General features: G+C 36.2%; 1 protein-coding gene and 1 long non-coding RNA gene across 5 annotated transcripts in view; one reads left to right on the forward strand and one right to left on the reverse strand.

Moving 5' to 3' along the window:
* The window catches only part of LOC106871044 (cytochrome c), a 27,014-nt gene extending 9,461 nt beyond the window's left edge, over positions 1–17,553 (reverse strand). For 3 of the 4 annotated variants that reach the window (XM_052970711.1, XM_014917308.2, XM_014917306.2), the window contains exons 1-4: positions 17,416–17,553; positions 11,578–11,632; positions 7,975–8,029; positions 7,191–7,309 (exon numbers count right to left, since the gene is read on the reverse strand). In XM_052970711.1, coding sequence (XP_052826671.1) covers positions 7,191–7,309; positions 7,975–8,029; positions 11,578–11,626 — 223 coding nt within the window. In that variant the 5' untranslated portion in view covers positions 11,627–11,632; positions 17,416–17,553. Of the gene's footprint in view, positions 1–2,161; positions 2,359–7,190; positions 7,310–7,974; positions 8,030–11,577; positions 11,633–17,415 lie in introns of all 4 variants that reach the window. The other variant, XM_014917307.2, reaches the window with a different exon arrangement.
* On the forward strand, positions 6,793–17,547 carry LOC128248730 (uncharacterized). The gene is made up of 2 exons (XR_008264904.1): positions 6,793–6,932; positions 16,902–17,547. It is a non-coding gene; the product is annotated as an uncharacterized LOC128248730 (long non-coding RNA).
* Positions 17,554–18,553: the final 1,000 nt, after the last annotated feature.

Genomic DNA, 18,553 nt, shown 5'->3' on the forward strand with positions numbered 1-18,553 from the left:
AGTTTTTTAGACGTCGTGGTATATTGAAGCGATTTCCAATCAGAAGATGGGTCCAGTGTAATCCGTGGGTAGGAGAGGTGCAGCCGGAGGGTATAAAGTTCAGAATCAAACAGTCCAGAAAGAGTAGATCCAGAAGGAAAGAAGGTAGAATCCAAAAGTTCGTAGTGTGTGATGAGAGGAGACAGGATTAGCTGGTGCGACCACGTGAGCGTGTATTATATGTGGGAGAATATACGAAAAAATAACAACAGACGAGGACAGGTGGTGTAAATAACAAAAGGATGTATTAGTATGACGCTCGGGAATACGGAAAGTCTTTGACGTTTCGAGCTATGCTCTTCAACAGAAAGAATACGGAGACAAGGAGAAAAACACGGAGAAAAAAAAATTGAATAGGGATCAAGGGACCCAGTCAAAGGCTTTCTCGAAGTCTGCAAAAGCTAAGTATAGGAGTTTATCTTTCACTAGGTATTTCTCCTGCAGTTGTCGAACCAGGAATATAGCATCAGTGGTGTTTCTACCTGGCACAAAACCGAACTGCATCTCATCTAAGCAGCTTCTCTCTCTAATGAGATGGGCTATGACCCTCTCTGTGACCTTCATCACCTGATCCAGCAGTTTGATACACCTGTAGTTATTTCTATCTAGAGCATCACCTTTACCCTTGTAGCAGTTGACTATGGTGCTGCTACACCAGTCATTGGGTATGACTCCACCATGAACTACCTGGTTTACAATGTGGGTGACTAGGCCATAGCTCACACCACCAGATATTTTAAGCATCTCAGCAGTGATTCCTGATTGGCCGGGGCTTTTCCTAGCTTCGTACCCTTAATTGCTTTATCTACCTGGGAGCTGTCTATTCACATACCTGGTCTCTCTATTGGGTCAACATTTGGCAGGCTCTCCTTCTCCCATTCATTCTCCAAGTTCAGCAGTCTTTCATAATAGCTTCTCCAAGCCTCTTTCTTTTCCAAATCATTAAAAGCAAGTGCACCATCATCCATGCAGACACATTTCCCTTCTGTGACATCACAATTTTCTCTCACACATTGTCTTGTAATCTGATCGAAAAATACCTTAGGAATGAGAACCCATGTTTGAAATTTCCCCAAGACACCTGATGAAGGCTGGAGGGTATATCAGCCGAAACGTATTAACATCAAACAAGATGAGTACAAATATCTGTCAAATGTAAATAATGTTCCCAGACAAGTTTTGTTGCACACCAACAGATGGCAGCACACAGTTGCATGTGCAGTGAGAGCTAGTAGTGACCTTCATGAGGCAGTATGCCAAGTAACATTGCTGTGTTTACTTTGCAAGCTGTGAAATTTGTGTTTTTGTGATCATGTGAATGCTGTAGTCTGCAATTTTGCCATGGACTGGAACAAAGAGCCAATGTGAAATTTTCTGTTAAACTTGGGAAGTGTGCTACGGAGACATTGAGCATGCTTCAGCAAGCTTATGGCAATAAGGCAATGGGTTGTACACAATGTTTTAAGTGGTATGGGCACTTCAAAAGTGGAAGAATATCCCGGGAAGATGATGAGCGATCTGGAAGACATGCAGCAAGTGTCACCTGGAAATGTGGTATTGTGTATCAAGAATTCGTCGAAGGCCAGACCATCAGTCATGAGTTCTACTGCAATGGTTTGAAGTATCTGATGGAGGACCCTCGGCAAAAGTGACCGGATCTGTGGAACGCGAATAATTGGATTCTTCATGTCAACAATGTACCCTGTCACTGAGCTCTCCTCACTCATGAGTTTCTTGCCAAAAACAACATGGTATCACTTCCACACTCACCGCATTCCCCAGATTTAGCACCTGTGGAATTCTGTCTCGTCTCCAAAATGACAATGCAGCTCAAAGGTCGCTGTTGTTAAGATCCAAGTGAACTGCAGAAGGTCCTCAACCACTTATGGAAAACGACTTCCAGGCCAGATTCCAAAAGTGGCAGGAATGCTGGGTCTGGTGTATTGCTGCACAAGATGGCTATTTAAAAGGAAATGATGTTAAAACTTACATAAATAGCCTATTTGTTTTATTAAACATAAATAGTCCAGGAACGTTTTGATACCACCCCATAATTCACCATGGAAAATTTTTTTCCTTCAATTCTCACAATTGCTCAAATATGAAATCATATGATACTTACCATCCTTAAAGTTCTCAAAAGTTAATTTAAACCAAACATTTTGTACTAATTCTCCTTACATATATAGATCATATATGCTTTTAACATATTAAAATCTCTATCTTTCTTCATACCAGCATATATTATCCTTGTAGAGGGTAAAAATTTCTTTGGGTTTTTCAAAAACCTCCTAAGTTCGTCATGTTGGTAAATATAACCTAAAAATGAATTTATATATAAATGTAAAAATTATATGTGCTTGTGTGTATATATATTGGGTTATCCCATAAATAATGCGGGTTTTTTTATACTTCTTTTATTTTTCAAAATTAAGATAAATGAAGTTCTTTTTCAATCTAAAATATACTCTCCTTCATTTTCTACAATGCTCTTCCATCTATCTGGTAGACTTGCAAGGCCCCTCTTCCAAAATTCACTTGTCTGTGATGAAAAATACTCCTCCAGTACTGTTCTGACCTCACTTACAGAATTCATATTTTTTCTGTCCAAATGATTTTGAAGACTGCAGAATAAATGATAATCGGATGGAGCAATGTCCAGTGAATATGGTGGGAAGGGCAAAAAAAAGTTTATTCATGAGACTTGACAGCAAAGAAGAGCACACATTTGCTCTCTGTCCATGATTAGACTTGGAACCCATTGAGCCAATTTGATGATTTTTCCAATGACATGCAGGTGTCAATGACAGGTTGAATGACTAAATCCAAGCTTCTCTGCTAGTTCCTCAACAGTTACGATAAGATTTTGTTCCACCATGGTTTGCAGGACATCCTCATTGAGCTCTACAGATCTTCCAGGACATGGCTCATCTTCTAGGCTGTAGTTCTGGCTCAGAATTTCTGAAATCACTGTTGACACTGGTTTACACTTATTGTCCCATCCCCATATATCATCGTCATCATCATCCAGTGTTTTAAATCCGGGTTTGTCCCATTAATGGGGGTGACTGGATCTACCACAATGCCATAGCAACCGAGGTAGGCAGGTGCAGCCCATCCCAACCTTTGGGCTGGCTGGTGCCCATTCTCCCTTGCTATCTTGAGGCTTTTTTGAAGCTGGATTTTCTGTAGGGAGCATGCCCTTGCTTACCCCCAACCTCAGTTTCTAGACATGAGTGGTCTTGAGACCAAAGCCTCTACCATGATTTTCAAGAAATGTAGTGGAAAACTAGCTCAGGAAGGCATAGATACTACTCCCTGAGACCCCTTTAAGTGCTCCCCTACCTAATATACTGCATTAATATTCCTCACACTTTTCATTGTGTTGGTGCCTTTATTGAACTCATAAAGCGAAATAAGCTGAATATGCTCCTTTGTCACTACCATTATAGCTTTGAAAAAAATAACCATTAAAATCAAACTGCACTCTTCAAAACTTGCACTGAGAATAAGTACAAGATAAGTTACTACCTGCTTTTACAGCAAGTTGATGCAGTTTATCCTGTCCCCTTCCAACTTTTAGTTCATGCAATTGAAAAAAACCACATTATTTATGGGATGACCCTATATATTGTTTATATCAGTGTCTACCCCTTGCACCCAAGTCTTTAAACCTTCCCAATAACTTATCTTTGTCACTTCCATTCCTCCATCACACTTCTAACTATGGCACTATCTTCTTAGTTGCTGTAATTATATGAGAATAGAATTGCACATATTTCATCCCTCATTTGTACTGCTGGTTACCCCCACCCCTTTGTCATCCATCATTTATTATTATCATCATTGAGTGAGAGAACAGTACATGCCATCAAAGTAACACTGGGGTAAAATATACAAAGCCCAGTATACCCATCATGACTACCCATCTGATAAGGGTATACCAGTATACCAGGCACATGCATCACAACCATATGTATGCGACATAGTGATCTCATTTTGAAGTAAGCAGTGCATGACCAGGTGGGGCCCAGTTAGAATTTTCTTCAGGTCAAATATCCTATTCCACTCTAAAGGTCCCTGAATAAGAGTTGTTTAAGGATGTTGAACAAAACACCCATGTTTCCAGAGGTGAATTATTCAAAATTCCTCTCAACTCGTGGCTATGATGCCCCCCACCACTACCACCATTGCTTTTGCTCATGATCAGAGATGCACATATGGACATGCTCAACTGGTTAAGGTCAGACAACTGACAAGCAAATTTGTGGTATTGAGCAGAATATTTGCTGTAGCCCATCTTTTATACCAAGACAAAACATGTACATGATAACACTTCCAATCAGCTAAAATCAGAAGCCACACCTGGTACTGCATCAGAGCATTTATTATTAACAATTATTCAAACCCCAAAGAATTCCTCTCAACACATGACTATGATCCTCCCCCACTACTTCTGCTCATGATCAGAGAGCAACATATTATTATTATTATTATTTTGGATTGGCTTAGGTTCAGTCTTATTCTTGGTAGGATTTATGTGGGTAGTGGGTTACTTCCTGTAACCTTAGGTATCCACAAGTCTTCAACAGTCTTTCAAGTACTTAGAACCCTCCTGAAAATCCTTGTTGTCCCTAAGAGACAAACTTTTTGTAGAAGCCCTACTGGGCATTCTATTCCAATTTCCTTCAGCCATCTGCTTACTGTTCCCAACACACCAATTATTATAGACACAAACCTTTACTGTTCTCATACTCCAAATTCTTTGTATTTCAAATTTTAAGGGATTGTATTTTTTTAGCTTTTCATTTTTCAAACGGGCATGTTGAGTTGATCAGTAAGCAACTTTGCTTTTCCTTATCTATAATTATTATGTCCAGTTCATTATTTTCTAACTTCTTGGCCATTTGAATAAGTGAGTCCCACAAAATCTTACATTTCTCCCACTCCAGTACTCTTTTGACTTAGTGATGATACCAAGTGTTTCCAACTTCAAATCTCCATTTCTGGCACAGTTTCCAGTGTAAAACATTTACAACCTGGTCATGCCTCAATTTCTTATACTCTTCTTGTGCCAACTTGGGGCATTCTGTCACAATTTGTGCCACTGTTTTTATCACTTGATCTTGGGCTGCTACAATTAAGTTCTCTGAGTTGTTGTTGTTATTATTATTATTATTATTATTATTATTATTATTATTATTATTATTATTATTATTATTATATTTTAAAAGGATTGATGTAACTCTTCACAAAAGTAAACAGTCAAGACACCAATAATAATAATAATAATATTCCTAAAAAAAAATAATAATAATAACATATACATTCATCTCTATTTTTGTTAGCAGTTGTATGTAGTATGTCAATATGTTTGTATGCAGTGTAAATTAACCATATATAAGCAAATTGTAAATACCTTGCAACTGCTGCAGTAATTATGAATTGTTAATTGAACTTTAGATATGTATTATTGTATAACTTGGGCCTTCCACGTAATGGTTTTTTGTCAAGCGTTTCACCTCCAGCTGTTCTCATCACATGTGTATGTGTAGATGTATGTGTGTATTTAATAACATATGTAACAGGCGCAGAAACACACACACACTCACAGGCACACATTCATATACAAAATGTGATGATACACACGCATACACTCTCACATACAGTCACATACATGTAGTAAGAGAGACACATACAGACATACATTCATGCATATCAGTTGTGACATGTGTATATGTATTTTTCATTTATATTTATATAAGGGCATTACTACAGAATAATGCCACACACTAGACTTCCAAAATAAACACATTTTTATCGAATGCGAGGAAAAGCAACTCTTAAAAGAAACCAACCTTTTTAATTGGAAGTCTAGTGTGTGGCATTATTCTGTAGTAATGCCCTTATATAAATATAAATGAATAAATATATTCTTGGGAATAAAAAAATGATGGTTTTTTTTCCCTTATGAATTTTTTTCACGCTAGCTTCCTGATAAAATTCTTGTAAAAGATTTTTATCCCATTATTGAATTAATTGTGTATATGTATGTATAGATGTGTGTGTGTTTAATAATGTACCTAATGCGGAAATACACACACAGTCAGAAAAACATACACATTCATACACCCACACACATACATTCAGAGATACATACACACTCATATATGTGACATCGTCGTCATGATATAAAACATCCTTTACTATCTCATACGTATCGAACACGCAAACACACACACATAAAGTGAAACAATACTCTTATCACATTAGAATTAAAAGTGAAAGAATAAAATTGCAACAATATTATATCACACAAAGAAGTTAATTTGTAGACAGAAATTACAAACTCCATTTCAGCATATTAACTGTAGAAGAAAATAGGTTGGGTGAACAAACTTAAGCCACTTTAGGATATCTTTTTCTAATGCATGAATATTCAGTGGCATGGTTGAATTCTCATTGGTTAGTAATGAAGGCTTATCGGCTGTATCCCAACAGTTTTCAATAGAGAGGGAAATGTAAATAGTGTATTTAAATAGACAGAGTGCAAAAAATTTTAAATAAGTAATGTTGTAGGGGGAACATACAAATAGCATGATGACAGAGATATTTACACACGACAGAGAGAGAGAGAGAGAGAGAGTGAGTGAAAGAAACAGACATAGACTTAAAGAGGGAGAAAGAATTGCAGAGGATGTAAATGAGAAAGAAAAGAGATAAACAGAGAGAGAAAAGGGAGAGAATTGTTTGAACACTGCAGAAGTCAAAGAGAGAGAATCGGTTGGAAACTGCAATTTTTACAGAAAAACTCATGTGAAAAACCTAGTCAGTTTCTCACATTACATGGGAACTCTGGGCAAAATGTTATAGTCCATGACTATCCTTGGCACGTAAGTAATGTGTGTGTAAAGTTTGGTAAAAATTGGTTGAAAACTGTAGAAATACATACATACTACACACACACAAACATGCACACACACAAACATGCACACACACACACAAACATGCACACACACACACATCCTTTGTTTTATATATAGATGTCAAAAATTATTGATATTGCAAGCTAAACTAATATAGCAAAATAGTAGAATAGTCTAAACAAATGCAAACTTCTGACTAAAATTTCAAAATTAAAGAATAATTACCCATGTGTGCATCATCTACGATATACATCAAACCAGTATCTTCATCAGTCTCACCACATATAATCAGTAGATATGGGCTTAAACGTTTATATAATTTCTCACCAGCTTTCAAAATCCTCCTAAAATGTAGATGATGGTGAACAAAAGTGAGGACATATATTAAACTTAAAATAAAGATTCTCTTTAAAACTATTTGCAAACTAAAAACAAATTGAAATTGTATTGAATAATTTCTCAACAGTATTTCCATATAACTTGTGATTTATTCCAGCAGTCCTTCTTATAAATGTAAAGCAAGACGGTTTATCTTAATTTTCTACTACATAAAAAAATACTTAAACATTATATCTCATATTTTATATTCAAATATTCTGAAATTAGTTTTTTGTAAGTGTGGGCTAGAGACAGAGACAGAGATACAGAGCATCTATGGGACATAGATGGCTAGACAGACAGATAGAAAGGCAGTCAGGTTATTCAAAAGTAACACATTTTAAAGAATCCTTTCTAAAATTAGACCAACACAAGTATTTGCAGAAGGCCTTCTGTAGGAAAGACTAAGACATTCCTAAAAGTCAGAATAGTAAAACATGGAAAGCCTTAATGAGAGGAGAAACATTTACGTCAGGAATAGCTGAATGTACTTTTCTAAAAATAAAGTTAAAAATCTGGAAAATTATCACTCTTTTTTTTAAGCGCATTGAAGTTGTCATCTTCAAATATATTATACAATTGTTCAAATATAAAATTGTATTCTTCAGAGCTTAAAAATCTTATTTCTTACTGTTGTGTTGCTCTCTTAAAAATGGTATTTCCATCTGCAGTTCCCAAACAGGTATCTGAAGCAGCAATAAGATGAGAAAATTTGAATTATTATCATATCAAGGACAGGAATGTTTTCTTTTATTACATTATGATAGCATCATTGATTAGTAGAGTTTAAAGGTGATGAAATTCTTGCAAAATATTTTTGAATAGACAAAAGGCCATCTTTTATTGAAGCGGAGACACAATTCATTGAAGGATGTTATATTCAGGATGCAAAGCAAATTAGCTTTTATTACCAAAATAATAATTAGAAAGTTGAGGTATTCTAATGTTAAAACAGATATTTTCCATTTTGTTGTTAAGATAATGTAAATGCATATTTTTTGGAACATGTAATAATATGTAATATATTGTTACATTAATTGTTTGTTAACTACATATAAGATATGTTACTGAGTGTCACGAGTCAAAAACTTGAACCATTGAGATGGTAACTATGTCATTATTCAACCTGCTGCAAATAACAACCAAATGCCTCTCAAATCACATTCTACTATTTTTTAAAAAGGAAGGAAACACTGAATGACATGGTCTAGATATACTGTGCTTGAATATACCATTGATGGTCACAGTTGAGTGGTCTTTGATCATAAATCTGCTCAATCAATGAGAATACAACAAATTAAAACTAAAAAGTGGTTTTGTTGAATCTTACTCTAAATTTATTTTTCATTAAAAAATGGATATGATACAGGAAACTTTTATTTAAATGTATTAGAAATTAAAACTTATCAAAGCTCAAAACTAAGTTGGCCTGCAGTATTCCAGATGATTCAACATCTCCATTCCTACATACATCTTCTCCTTAACATATGTACCCAGAATTCATCCATCAGAACCATAAGATTTAATTCAAAAATGACCTTGCCCAGAATAATAGGATTCTTTTCTTCTTATACTGCACTAATATTATATATTTTATTTTCCCCCTTTTTTTTATTAAAATTACTTTATTTCTTTATTGCTGACTGGGGGCTAAACATAGAGGGGACAAACATTGGGCAGACAAAGGGATTAAGTCGATTACATCAAACCTCCATTACGTAACTTATTTTATCGACCCTGAAAGGATGAAAGGCAAAGTCGACCATGGTGGAATTTGAACTCAGAATGTAGCAGCAGATGAAATACTGCTAAGCATTTTGCCAGGCATGTTAACGATTCTGCCAGCTCACCACCTTATTTAAAATACTTATTGAACTAAAATTTATCAATGCAGACCACAATCGTCCTTTCTATAATGGTGTTGCAGTTGCACTGCTTCTGAGAATTTCTTTTAATGTCTGTATATGGAAAATTTTTATTTTCATATATAACATATAAACATGTACATCTTTTAGAACATTGTCATTTTATAAGCTTTTGGTGACAAATTTTTAAATTAACATAAGCATTTATTTACGTGGGAGAAGATTACCAGAGAACTTTCATCTAATTCTTCCAAATCTTTCTGTTAGAACTGTGTCAAAACCATTTGTGGGGAAATTTTTTCATCACAACAACTAGTCACACACCACAAGTTTTGATGGAACCTACTGAAGCAAGCCAGCATGCTTGCAGCATTACCACAGGCGATGGTGAGGCTTAGACATTGGGAAGGCCAAGCACCCTCACAGGCATCACCTGGCACCTCAGTGAGGCAAGCTACCAATGTTGACAAGAACTCTGCAGTTAGTGGCCCAGTCCCTCCAAACGTCTCAAATGCCACAGGCTGGAAGAGATAGTTCACTGTCAGATCCTGATATTTCAGAGTTTTCTTCCATTTGGCTATGGAAGCAGTGACCCTCCCATTAACTGCAGCATCCAGGATGTGGGAGGGACAAAAGGAGTCACAGACTGTGGCATCCCAAATGAGGCACCTACCTTTAACCCAGGGATAGAGGATAAGACCATCTGGTCTCTTACCATCACTTTTGGATAACCCCAACAGAACTGAGGGGATATTAATCCGAGCCAGGGTTGGCTTAAGGATTAGGTTTAGCTTGGTGTGACAAGTGAAGCGACCAGCATTTAGGTAGCAAGACAGACCTTGAAGACCTGTTGGGTTGAGGGGCCTACCACAGCAGCATCCAAGTCCCCTACAGATATCAGCTCCTACTCTGAGTGTGACGGAGATGCAGAGATCATCTAGACAGACTGAGTAGACCTCTAATGTTGGCTACAGGCAGGGCGTCAATCCAGTCCCCCGAGAATCTTGCACTAGCTGAAAGTAGACGACACCTTGAAAATTGATCAGATTGATCAAGGTGAGAGCTGAAAGTGGCACCTGGATGCAGACTGTCCCATACTCTCTCTTTCTGTCTATCCTCCACTGTAACCAGAACTGACAAACCCAGCTCTCTCCCCTGTAATAGAACTTCATCCATCTCCCTGTTGGAATTAGTCCATGCTGGAGAGGTGAGAATGTTGCCTTCTAAAGGGGAGCAAGTGTGGATGGAGAAAAAACAACAGGGAAGACATAACGATGAGCACTTGCGCAGACCTAGACCCTCAAACCATTTGGGCAAAGCAGCTTGGTCGCGAGAGTCTGGAGAGAGTTTGACATTGACAAAGCATTCAAGTTTCCTGAAGATTAGGTAATTAGAGTATTAGAGGGTCAACAGGAATCTGTAAGAGGGACTAACTCTCAGAAAATACAATAGATTAGGAACTGACAAGTAATTCCTAAGTATCAAAAGACTTTGCTGGGGCTCACTTCAAGGCTTTAAAAGTTGTTCAAGGTTAGCCATTTTGGATTTAAAGATGGACTCGAAAGCTAGGTCAGTAATTGGGGCTGTAAGAGAGCACCACACTGATGAAGGAGGAATTGCTATTGAGGGGAGGGAGTCAACAAATAGTTTAGCAGTCTGCTCATGCAAAGCTGGGTGGTTGAGGTGCCAGAGCTTGCATTTGAAGCTGTTAACACTAAGACCTCTCTGACCAAGTTCCTCAATCATTGTCCTCACATTTGCAAGTACCTTGTCAGGAGGGCTTCCCAAACAAGCATCATTGAGGTGCCAGACATTTAGTTCTAGGTCGGCTCCTATCTAGGTAACATCATTAATACCCAATGCAAATTGGGCAGGACTAAGTGGATCACCCTGTTAGACTGCAGAAGCAGATAGAGTCTAGCAGGGCTCCTGATAGGCTTGCCAAGCAAAGTGATAAAGTGGTGGGCAATTTTCCCTTACTGTGTGGAGGTTGATGTCTCGACTGATGGAGTTAAAAGCATTCTTAAGGTCAAGTTTGAGGATCACCTTTGCGGACTCAGAGGGCAAATTGGTGAAAGCCCTGGTGGCATAATACAGTTATCAATTAAAGAGTTATCAACCCCTCTTCCATATAGATGCTGTCACTTGAACAATTTGCCTTAAATGTCAACCAATTAACTTTATAAATTTAGTCAAGTTTGTCTACTATAGAGAGACAAGATAATTAATGTTTTGAGCAAAACCATTTGTCTTTGAAAAAAAAACAAGTTTGTAAATGTTTATAATAAAACTGAGAATATAACATTCAATAACTCTATCCCAGAAACTTTATCTACTGCTAAACAAATACTTGTATTATAGTTACTTACCAAAATTTATGACCATGCAGAGAAATACTGCTAAAACAATGAGCTTCATGATTTCCTAAAACAGAAAAAAAAAAAACATACTTTTTTTCCACATTACAATTACTGAAGTAAGCATCAAGGATTGGTATGTTGACTGTGGTTGTGAAGTAAAAATAATAAAAATGTCCTATGAAAGAATAAATTAATGAATTTCCTTTAAAAAATTGATTTCAAATTTTGGTACAAGGCCAGCAGTTTTGGGGGAGGTAGTAAGTCAATTACATTGACCCCAGTACTCAACTGGTGCTTATTTTATCAACCCCAGAGGGATTAAAGGCTGAGTTGACCTTGGTGGAATTTGAATACAGAGTGTAAAGACAGACTAAATGTTGTTAAGTATTTTGCCCAACATGCTAATGATTCTATCAACTAATTGCCCAAGTTTCCTTTCAAATATTAAAATATGTTTATCTTCATAAAAACTACAATTGTCAGCTTAACAGTAACAATTCCAGGAACATTGTGTAAGCAATAACAAGAAATCGGTTGGTGAACACAAATGCATCCCTGTAATTAAGTGTGTGTAGTGTGTGTGTGTGTGTGTGTGTGTGTGTGTGTGTGTGTGTGTGTGTGTGTGTGTGTGTGTGTGTGTGTGTGTGTGTGTTACATTAAACAACTTAATGGTTGTAATTCTCTTTATAAGTGACCAACTAAAGTAGCCATCAATGGCAATGGTGTTTGTTATTGCTGACCAGCTGCAGTGGCTCATTTCTATCACTGCTGCTGTGATTTGATGCCAGGCACCAAATAAATTACCAGTCTTTGTCTTTATGGCAGTCCATTAGAAAAAAGTCACAAATAACATGATCAAGAGGATTAAAAGGATATGCTTGGTTTTGTTACTCACCTGTAGAAGAAATTAAATTAAAAACGCCAGATTGCAAATGTGCTGAGATTTAAAGTCAGTGAACCAAGAGTTCAGGTTTCAAATCCAGACTAGACCTCTTATTACAAATAGATAGATGTTGCCAAGAATACAATACAAATGAATCTAAAGGCTTGGTCATTGGTGACACAAGTATATTAAACTTGAACCTTAATTCAAATCAACATTATGTTTATTCTTTCTACTTGCCATTTTCCTACTACTCATTATAAATGGAATTTAACCAGATAAACTTCTCCATTTTGAGAGAGTCTAAGAATGATATGGTTACTTCCTCTCATTATTAGTGGTCCTGTGATAGTTCCATACTTCTTTGCCATCAATATCACATCCTGTACAAATGTTTAATCTTAATATACATCCTGAGAAACCTATGTTTATGGTTCCTTAGCAGAAAGCAGTATGAATAGACCATCCTTTAAATGTTGGGATTGTTTAATTAAGTGTTTCATAATTTGATTTTCTTTCTAACTGTATGAAATACAAGTAATTCACCATCATCATTGTCATTGTTATTACTGTTATTGTCATCATTGTAATCATCATCATCATTGTTGTCATCATCACCCTTGTTTTAACATCTGCTTTTCCATACTCAGACACATGAGACTACTTTGTGGTAGAGTTTTCTAAGGTCAGAAACCCTTCTTTATGCCAACCTTTTCCTGTTTCTATGCAAACTAATAAATTTCTCAGTCTCTCAAACAAAAAAAAAAAGCTCATACTGGGTTACATTGAGAAAATGGCACCATTTATAAGAGCCTAGAAAAATGCTGCGGGGAAATGAATTTTAACTCAAGTACTTTTCTCAAATAAATCACCTATGTAGATCAGTGGTTCTCAGCTGGAGGTCCATACGGCTTTTGGGGGTCCATAGAAGATTTTGTTTGTTAAAAATTATGCACAAGAAATTACTTATAATTCTACAATACACAAAATATTTAAACACTTTTTTAATACACTACCTGATAATATATAATTATAGGGATATAATGGGATTTTTAAACATCAAATAACTATGAGGGGTCCACCTGAATAAAATAGCCATTAAAGTGGTTCACAGGCAAAAAGTAGTTGAGAACCACTGATCTAGATGGTACAAACATATTAATCTCTTGTAAGGAACAACAATTTTGAGGCAACTGAGCCAACCTGATTGATAACTCACATTTAGATGGTGGGTGGGGGGGTCCCCCATACTTGGAAAATCCAATTCTAATCTACAAAAAATATTAACATTTTGATTCCTTGTTAATTGATATATTTCAATAATCCTTCAAGAGCACTCCTGAATCTCTATAGCAACAGACATAGGTAAATATATGAAGAATATTTTATGTTCCCCTAATATAAAGTGCTCTGTCAAAATCTTTAATAAGTTGCAACATTGAAAAAGAAACCAGAAACTTTTTGTTTTGCCAAACTCATAGTATCATATTGGTTTCAAATTTTGGCACCAGGCCAGCAATTTTTGGGGAGGGGTAAGTTGGTTGCATCAACCCTTGTGATCAACTGGTATTTATTTCATTGACCCAAAAAAGATAAAAGGTGAAGTCAACATCAGTGGAATTTGAACTTAGAATATAAAGATGAGTAAAATTCCACTCAGTGTCTTGCCTAGCATACTAACAATTTTGCCAGCTCACCACCTTCACTCAGAGTATCATATTATATGCATTCTTAAATTGACAGTTAGAGTAGTATGTATCCTGGACTATGGGCTCTTAACCACAAATATAGTACGAACGAGTGGTATTTGTTTATTGACTCATCAAAAGTAATCTTGAAAGCAGTTTTACTCCACAATAGAAATTAGTTCCCTTCTATTCTTCTGGCCCATGCAGCTAATGTGAATGAAACATATAAGAGTATGAAGCTTCTGTTGCAAAAAATTAAGTACAAAGAACATAAGTGGAATATTTGTAGTGACCTAAAGGTTGTGGCACGTTTACTAGGAATGCAGCTGGGTTGCACCAAGTTTGGTTGCTTTTTCTGTGAATAGGACAGTCAGGAGAAGAAAAATCATTATGAAAAGAATGTGTGGATGAAGCAATCTCTGTCTCCTAGAATGTCATCAATCCTCCCTTTGCTGATTCTGAGAAAATTTATCTGCCTCCTTTACATATGAAGCTAGGGTTAATGAAGAATTTCATCAAAGGTATGAATAGAACTGGTAAGAGATTCACATCTTTGAAAACCAAATTTCCAAGAGTAAGTGATGCAAGATTCAAAGAAGGTATTTTTGTTGGGCCACAGATTAGGGAGCTGATGAGAGACCAAAAGTTTGATTAAGGGTTCGATGAAGTTGAAAAAGCTGTGTGGCTGTCATTTAAGAAAGTTTGCAGAGAATTTGGTGGGAATCACAGAGCAGAGAACTATTCTGACATTGTGAAAGATCTATGATATCATACAAGACCTTGAGATGCAATATGAGCATAAAAATCCACTTCTTGAACTCTCACTCGAACTTTTTCCCTGCAAATTTTGGGGCTGTCAGTGACAAGCACGGTGAGAGGTTTCACCAGGATATTCTCAACATGGAAACCCAGTACCAAGGAAAGTGAAGCGTTTCTATGTTGGCTGATTATTGTTGGTCACTAAAAAGGGATGTTCCAGAAGCTAAATGCAATCGAAAATCATACACGCCTCTATGCTTTAAAGGCAAGTTTCCTTGTCATATCAGCCTAATTTTTGAATTCATGAAATGCAATTGTTTAACAATTTACATATGCTATCACAGAAAAATTATGACTTATACAAAAACAATCTGAAAACTCACTTGAATTCTGCAGATAAAATGCTATTAAGTTCACCTACTTTTGTTTGTGGGACAGAATTTTTCATTTATTCTGTTGACCAATCATAATTGTCAGCCTTATTTCTGTATTAATATAGTACATTTATTGTATAATTTAATTACTCTGTCACATAAAAACCATACCTGACAGAAAAATTCTAGAAACAGATTCAAAATCTGCATTAAAAGTACTATAAAGTTTACTTTCTTTAGTTCATGGGACAGCAAAAAGTTCAAATTTTGTTGACCAGTGTTATTAGTGAAGAGTATATTTGAATTTTCATGCTTGAAATACTCCATCAATTTTTAGACAATAATGTGAACACTCTTTACATTTCATTAAGTGGAGCACAACATATTTTCTGAATGAATTATTGTACATTAGTTATCATTTATTTTAATACCTTATTGTCAATTAATGTTGTTGTTGTTGGCACTCCGTCGCTTATGACGTCGAGGGTTCCAGTTCATTCAATCAACGGAACAGCCTGCTCATGAAATTAACGTGCAAGTGGCTGAGCACTCCACAGACATGTGTACCCTTAACATAGTTCTCAGGGATATTCAGCGTGACACAGTATGACAAGGCTGACCCTTTGAATTACAGGCACAACAGAAACAGGAAGTAAGAGGGAAAGAAAGTTGTGGTGGAAGAGTACAGCAGGGTTCGCCACCATCCCCTGCCGGAGCCTCATGGAGCTTTAGGTGTTTTCGTTCAATAAACACTCACAACGCCCAGTCTGGGAATTGAAACCGCAATCCGATGGCCCTAACCACTGGGCCATTGCGCCTCCACTGTCAATTAATAATACTCTATCATCTTAAAAAGGACGGACACATCATTATGTAACCTTAGTATATTGTTTGATAAGAAGGATGGTCAAGGCTGGAAGATCTTTAATCAGAGGTCAAACTCAGTGGAGTTGATAGTTTTGGGACATTATGTATTGAAATTGGGTGTCCCTTTCCTTAAATTTAACATACTCTCAACTACAGGAAACACAATGTGACCATCCTGTGCGGTCCATACATTCCACACCCCATGCTATGCCATTGTGTTAGCTTGATCAAGGCTGAACTGGGGCCAAGCAAAAGCCTCAAGTTAACCTTATAATGCTGTTTTTTGATATCTACTATATGCCACTCATGTAGGCTTGTAAAATGATTCCTTTGCAAATTTTGTCGCTGAATTGGAGCAAACAACAACACCCACAAGTTGGTCTTATAATGTTGATCATAACTTTTTTTTATATTATCTACCATATGCCACTGATGTAGACTTGTAAGATAATTCCTTTGCAAATTTTGTCATGTCATAATAAATTCTCAGCTATACCAAGTCACAATTAAACTACAATTCTCAATTGAAACTACATTTTCTTTGTATCATTTATGTTCTTTAGAAACAAAAGCAGTCTCACAAATGTTTATATGCTCTCCTATAATATCTTGGTTTCGTGTCATTTGGTTGATAAAAATGGAATACCACTTTGATATTGTAAATAATTTTTCATTCTATTTTACTTTTGCTGTCATTGTAAATGTTAGGGTGTTTTTACGAGAAGTAAACAGGAAATAAACTGTCATTTCATTTGGTTTCAGGATCAAAAATTCTGTGTGGCCCCACTGTGTTATTCGCTTTTTCCTGAGCTGTACCTTATGAATTAAATTGTATGTGCTAAAACTATGTGGAAATCCATCAGACTCCTGTTTTGGGACGGAAGACTTAATTCCTTGCCACCACTAGGCCTTTGAGTTTCTTTAGTGGAGTTGAGCGTATTGTAAGTATTGGGGCCAGATTTAAAGACAACCAATGTCCCTTTACATTAGTAGTTTCCAAGACCTGAAAAAAAGGGCCATTGTTGCTCCATCACATCTCCTGACTAAGTCCTCTGATTACCCAATTTAAGCAATATATTTAGTTTGTAAAATCACTGCTTAAATTTCAATATATACTATCTAAGGAGGTAGGTTATGGACATTGTTTCTTTTGGTCACTCATAGTTCTAAATAAAATAGAGAGAGAGAGAGAGAGAGAGAGAGAGAGAGAGAGTAAAGGACAGATATAAAAGAAAATAAATCAACACAGAAAGTGTAAACTAAATTAAAAACTCACTTTGACAGGTCAGCTGTGCAGAGACTATCAAGTAACTTGGAAGTTTATGTGAAAAATTCTTTCTGCTCCTGTATTTTACAGCAGTGCAGGAAAGTAAAGCAAAAGAGACTCTAAAGTAACTTGTGTGAAAAATTCTTTGTTACCAATTATATTAACTTGTCTTCTTCTGTTGTCATTTTTCCATTGGTTATTCATTTCCTGTTTACTTTGATAAGAACATACCTCATACTTACAATGACGTTATTGTAATTTTATATTTTTATAAAATAAAATGGAAATGAAAATTACAGGAGATAAGAAGTTTTGGATATAGAAAAGATGGTCATGGCTGGAAGGCCTTTAATTATAAGTTGATTGAATAAAATTGGAATGTACTGGATTTTTAAAAAAATTATTTTTAACTTCACATCAAGTCTGATCAGTCAGTCATAGCTGTGACCATTCTGTCTTTTTGGATGTATATAGAACTATGTCATATAATGTGTTGTTTATTTATGTCACTGTAAATATGAGGTGTGTTCTTATCAAAGTAAACAGGAAACAAATAACAAGTGTGTAACTTGAGAGAGATTTTGCTGCTACTCCTGATGGGTTGAATGACCGTAGAGGCTCTCTCTGTAAGCTCTGCTTGAGTACAACAAAACCCCACTTGGACAACCCTCCCCTAGGACAAAACCCCCATAGTTAAAGTGTGAAAGTGGACAAAACCCCCTTGGTTATATTCTTAGTTTTTTTCCCCTTTTTAATTGTTTCAGTGATCAAACTGTGGCCATGCTAGAGTACTGCCTTGAAGAATTTTTTTGTTGAACCCCAGAATTTTTTTTTCCTTTTTTCTTATTGCAGTTATTAGACTGCAGTCATGTCAGGACACTATCTTGAAGAATTTTTAGACAACTGTATTGAACCCAGAATTTTTTTTAAGCCTGATCAAAACCACCTCAGTGATATACTTCTTTTTTTTTTTTCTCTTTGTACTTGTTAAATCGTTAGATTCCGGCCATGTTGGGGCACCGCCTTGAAGAATTTTTAGTTGAATGTATCAACCCAAGAATTTTTTTTTACGTAATTTTCAACCAGCACATGAAGTTAAGCCAAGAAGGTCTTTCCACTTGCTAGAAACAATAGCCAAATCTCTTGA

The sequence above is a fragment of the Octopus bimaculoides genome, chromosome 9, assembly GCF_001194135.2.
Source record: "Octopus bimaculoides isolate UCB-OBI-ISO-001 chromosome 9, ASM119413v2, whole genome shotgun sequence".
NCBI classification, from domain to species: domain Eukaryota; kingdom Metazoa; phylum Mollusca; class Cephalopoda; order Octopoda; family Octopodidae; genus Octopus; species Octopus bimaculoides.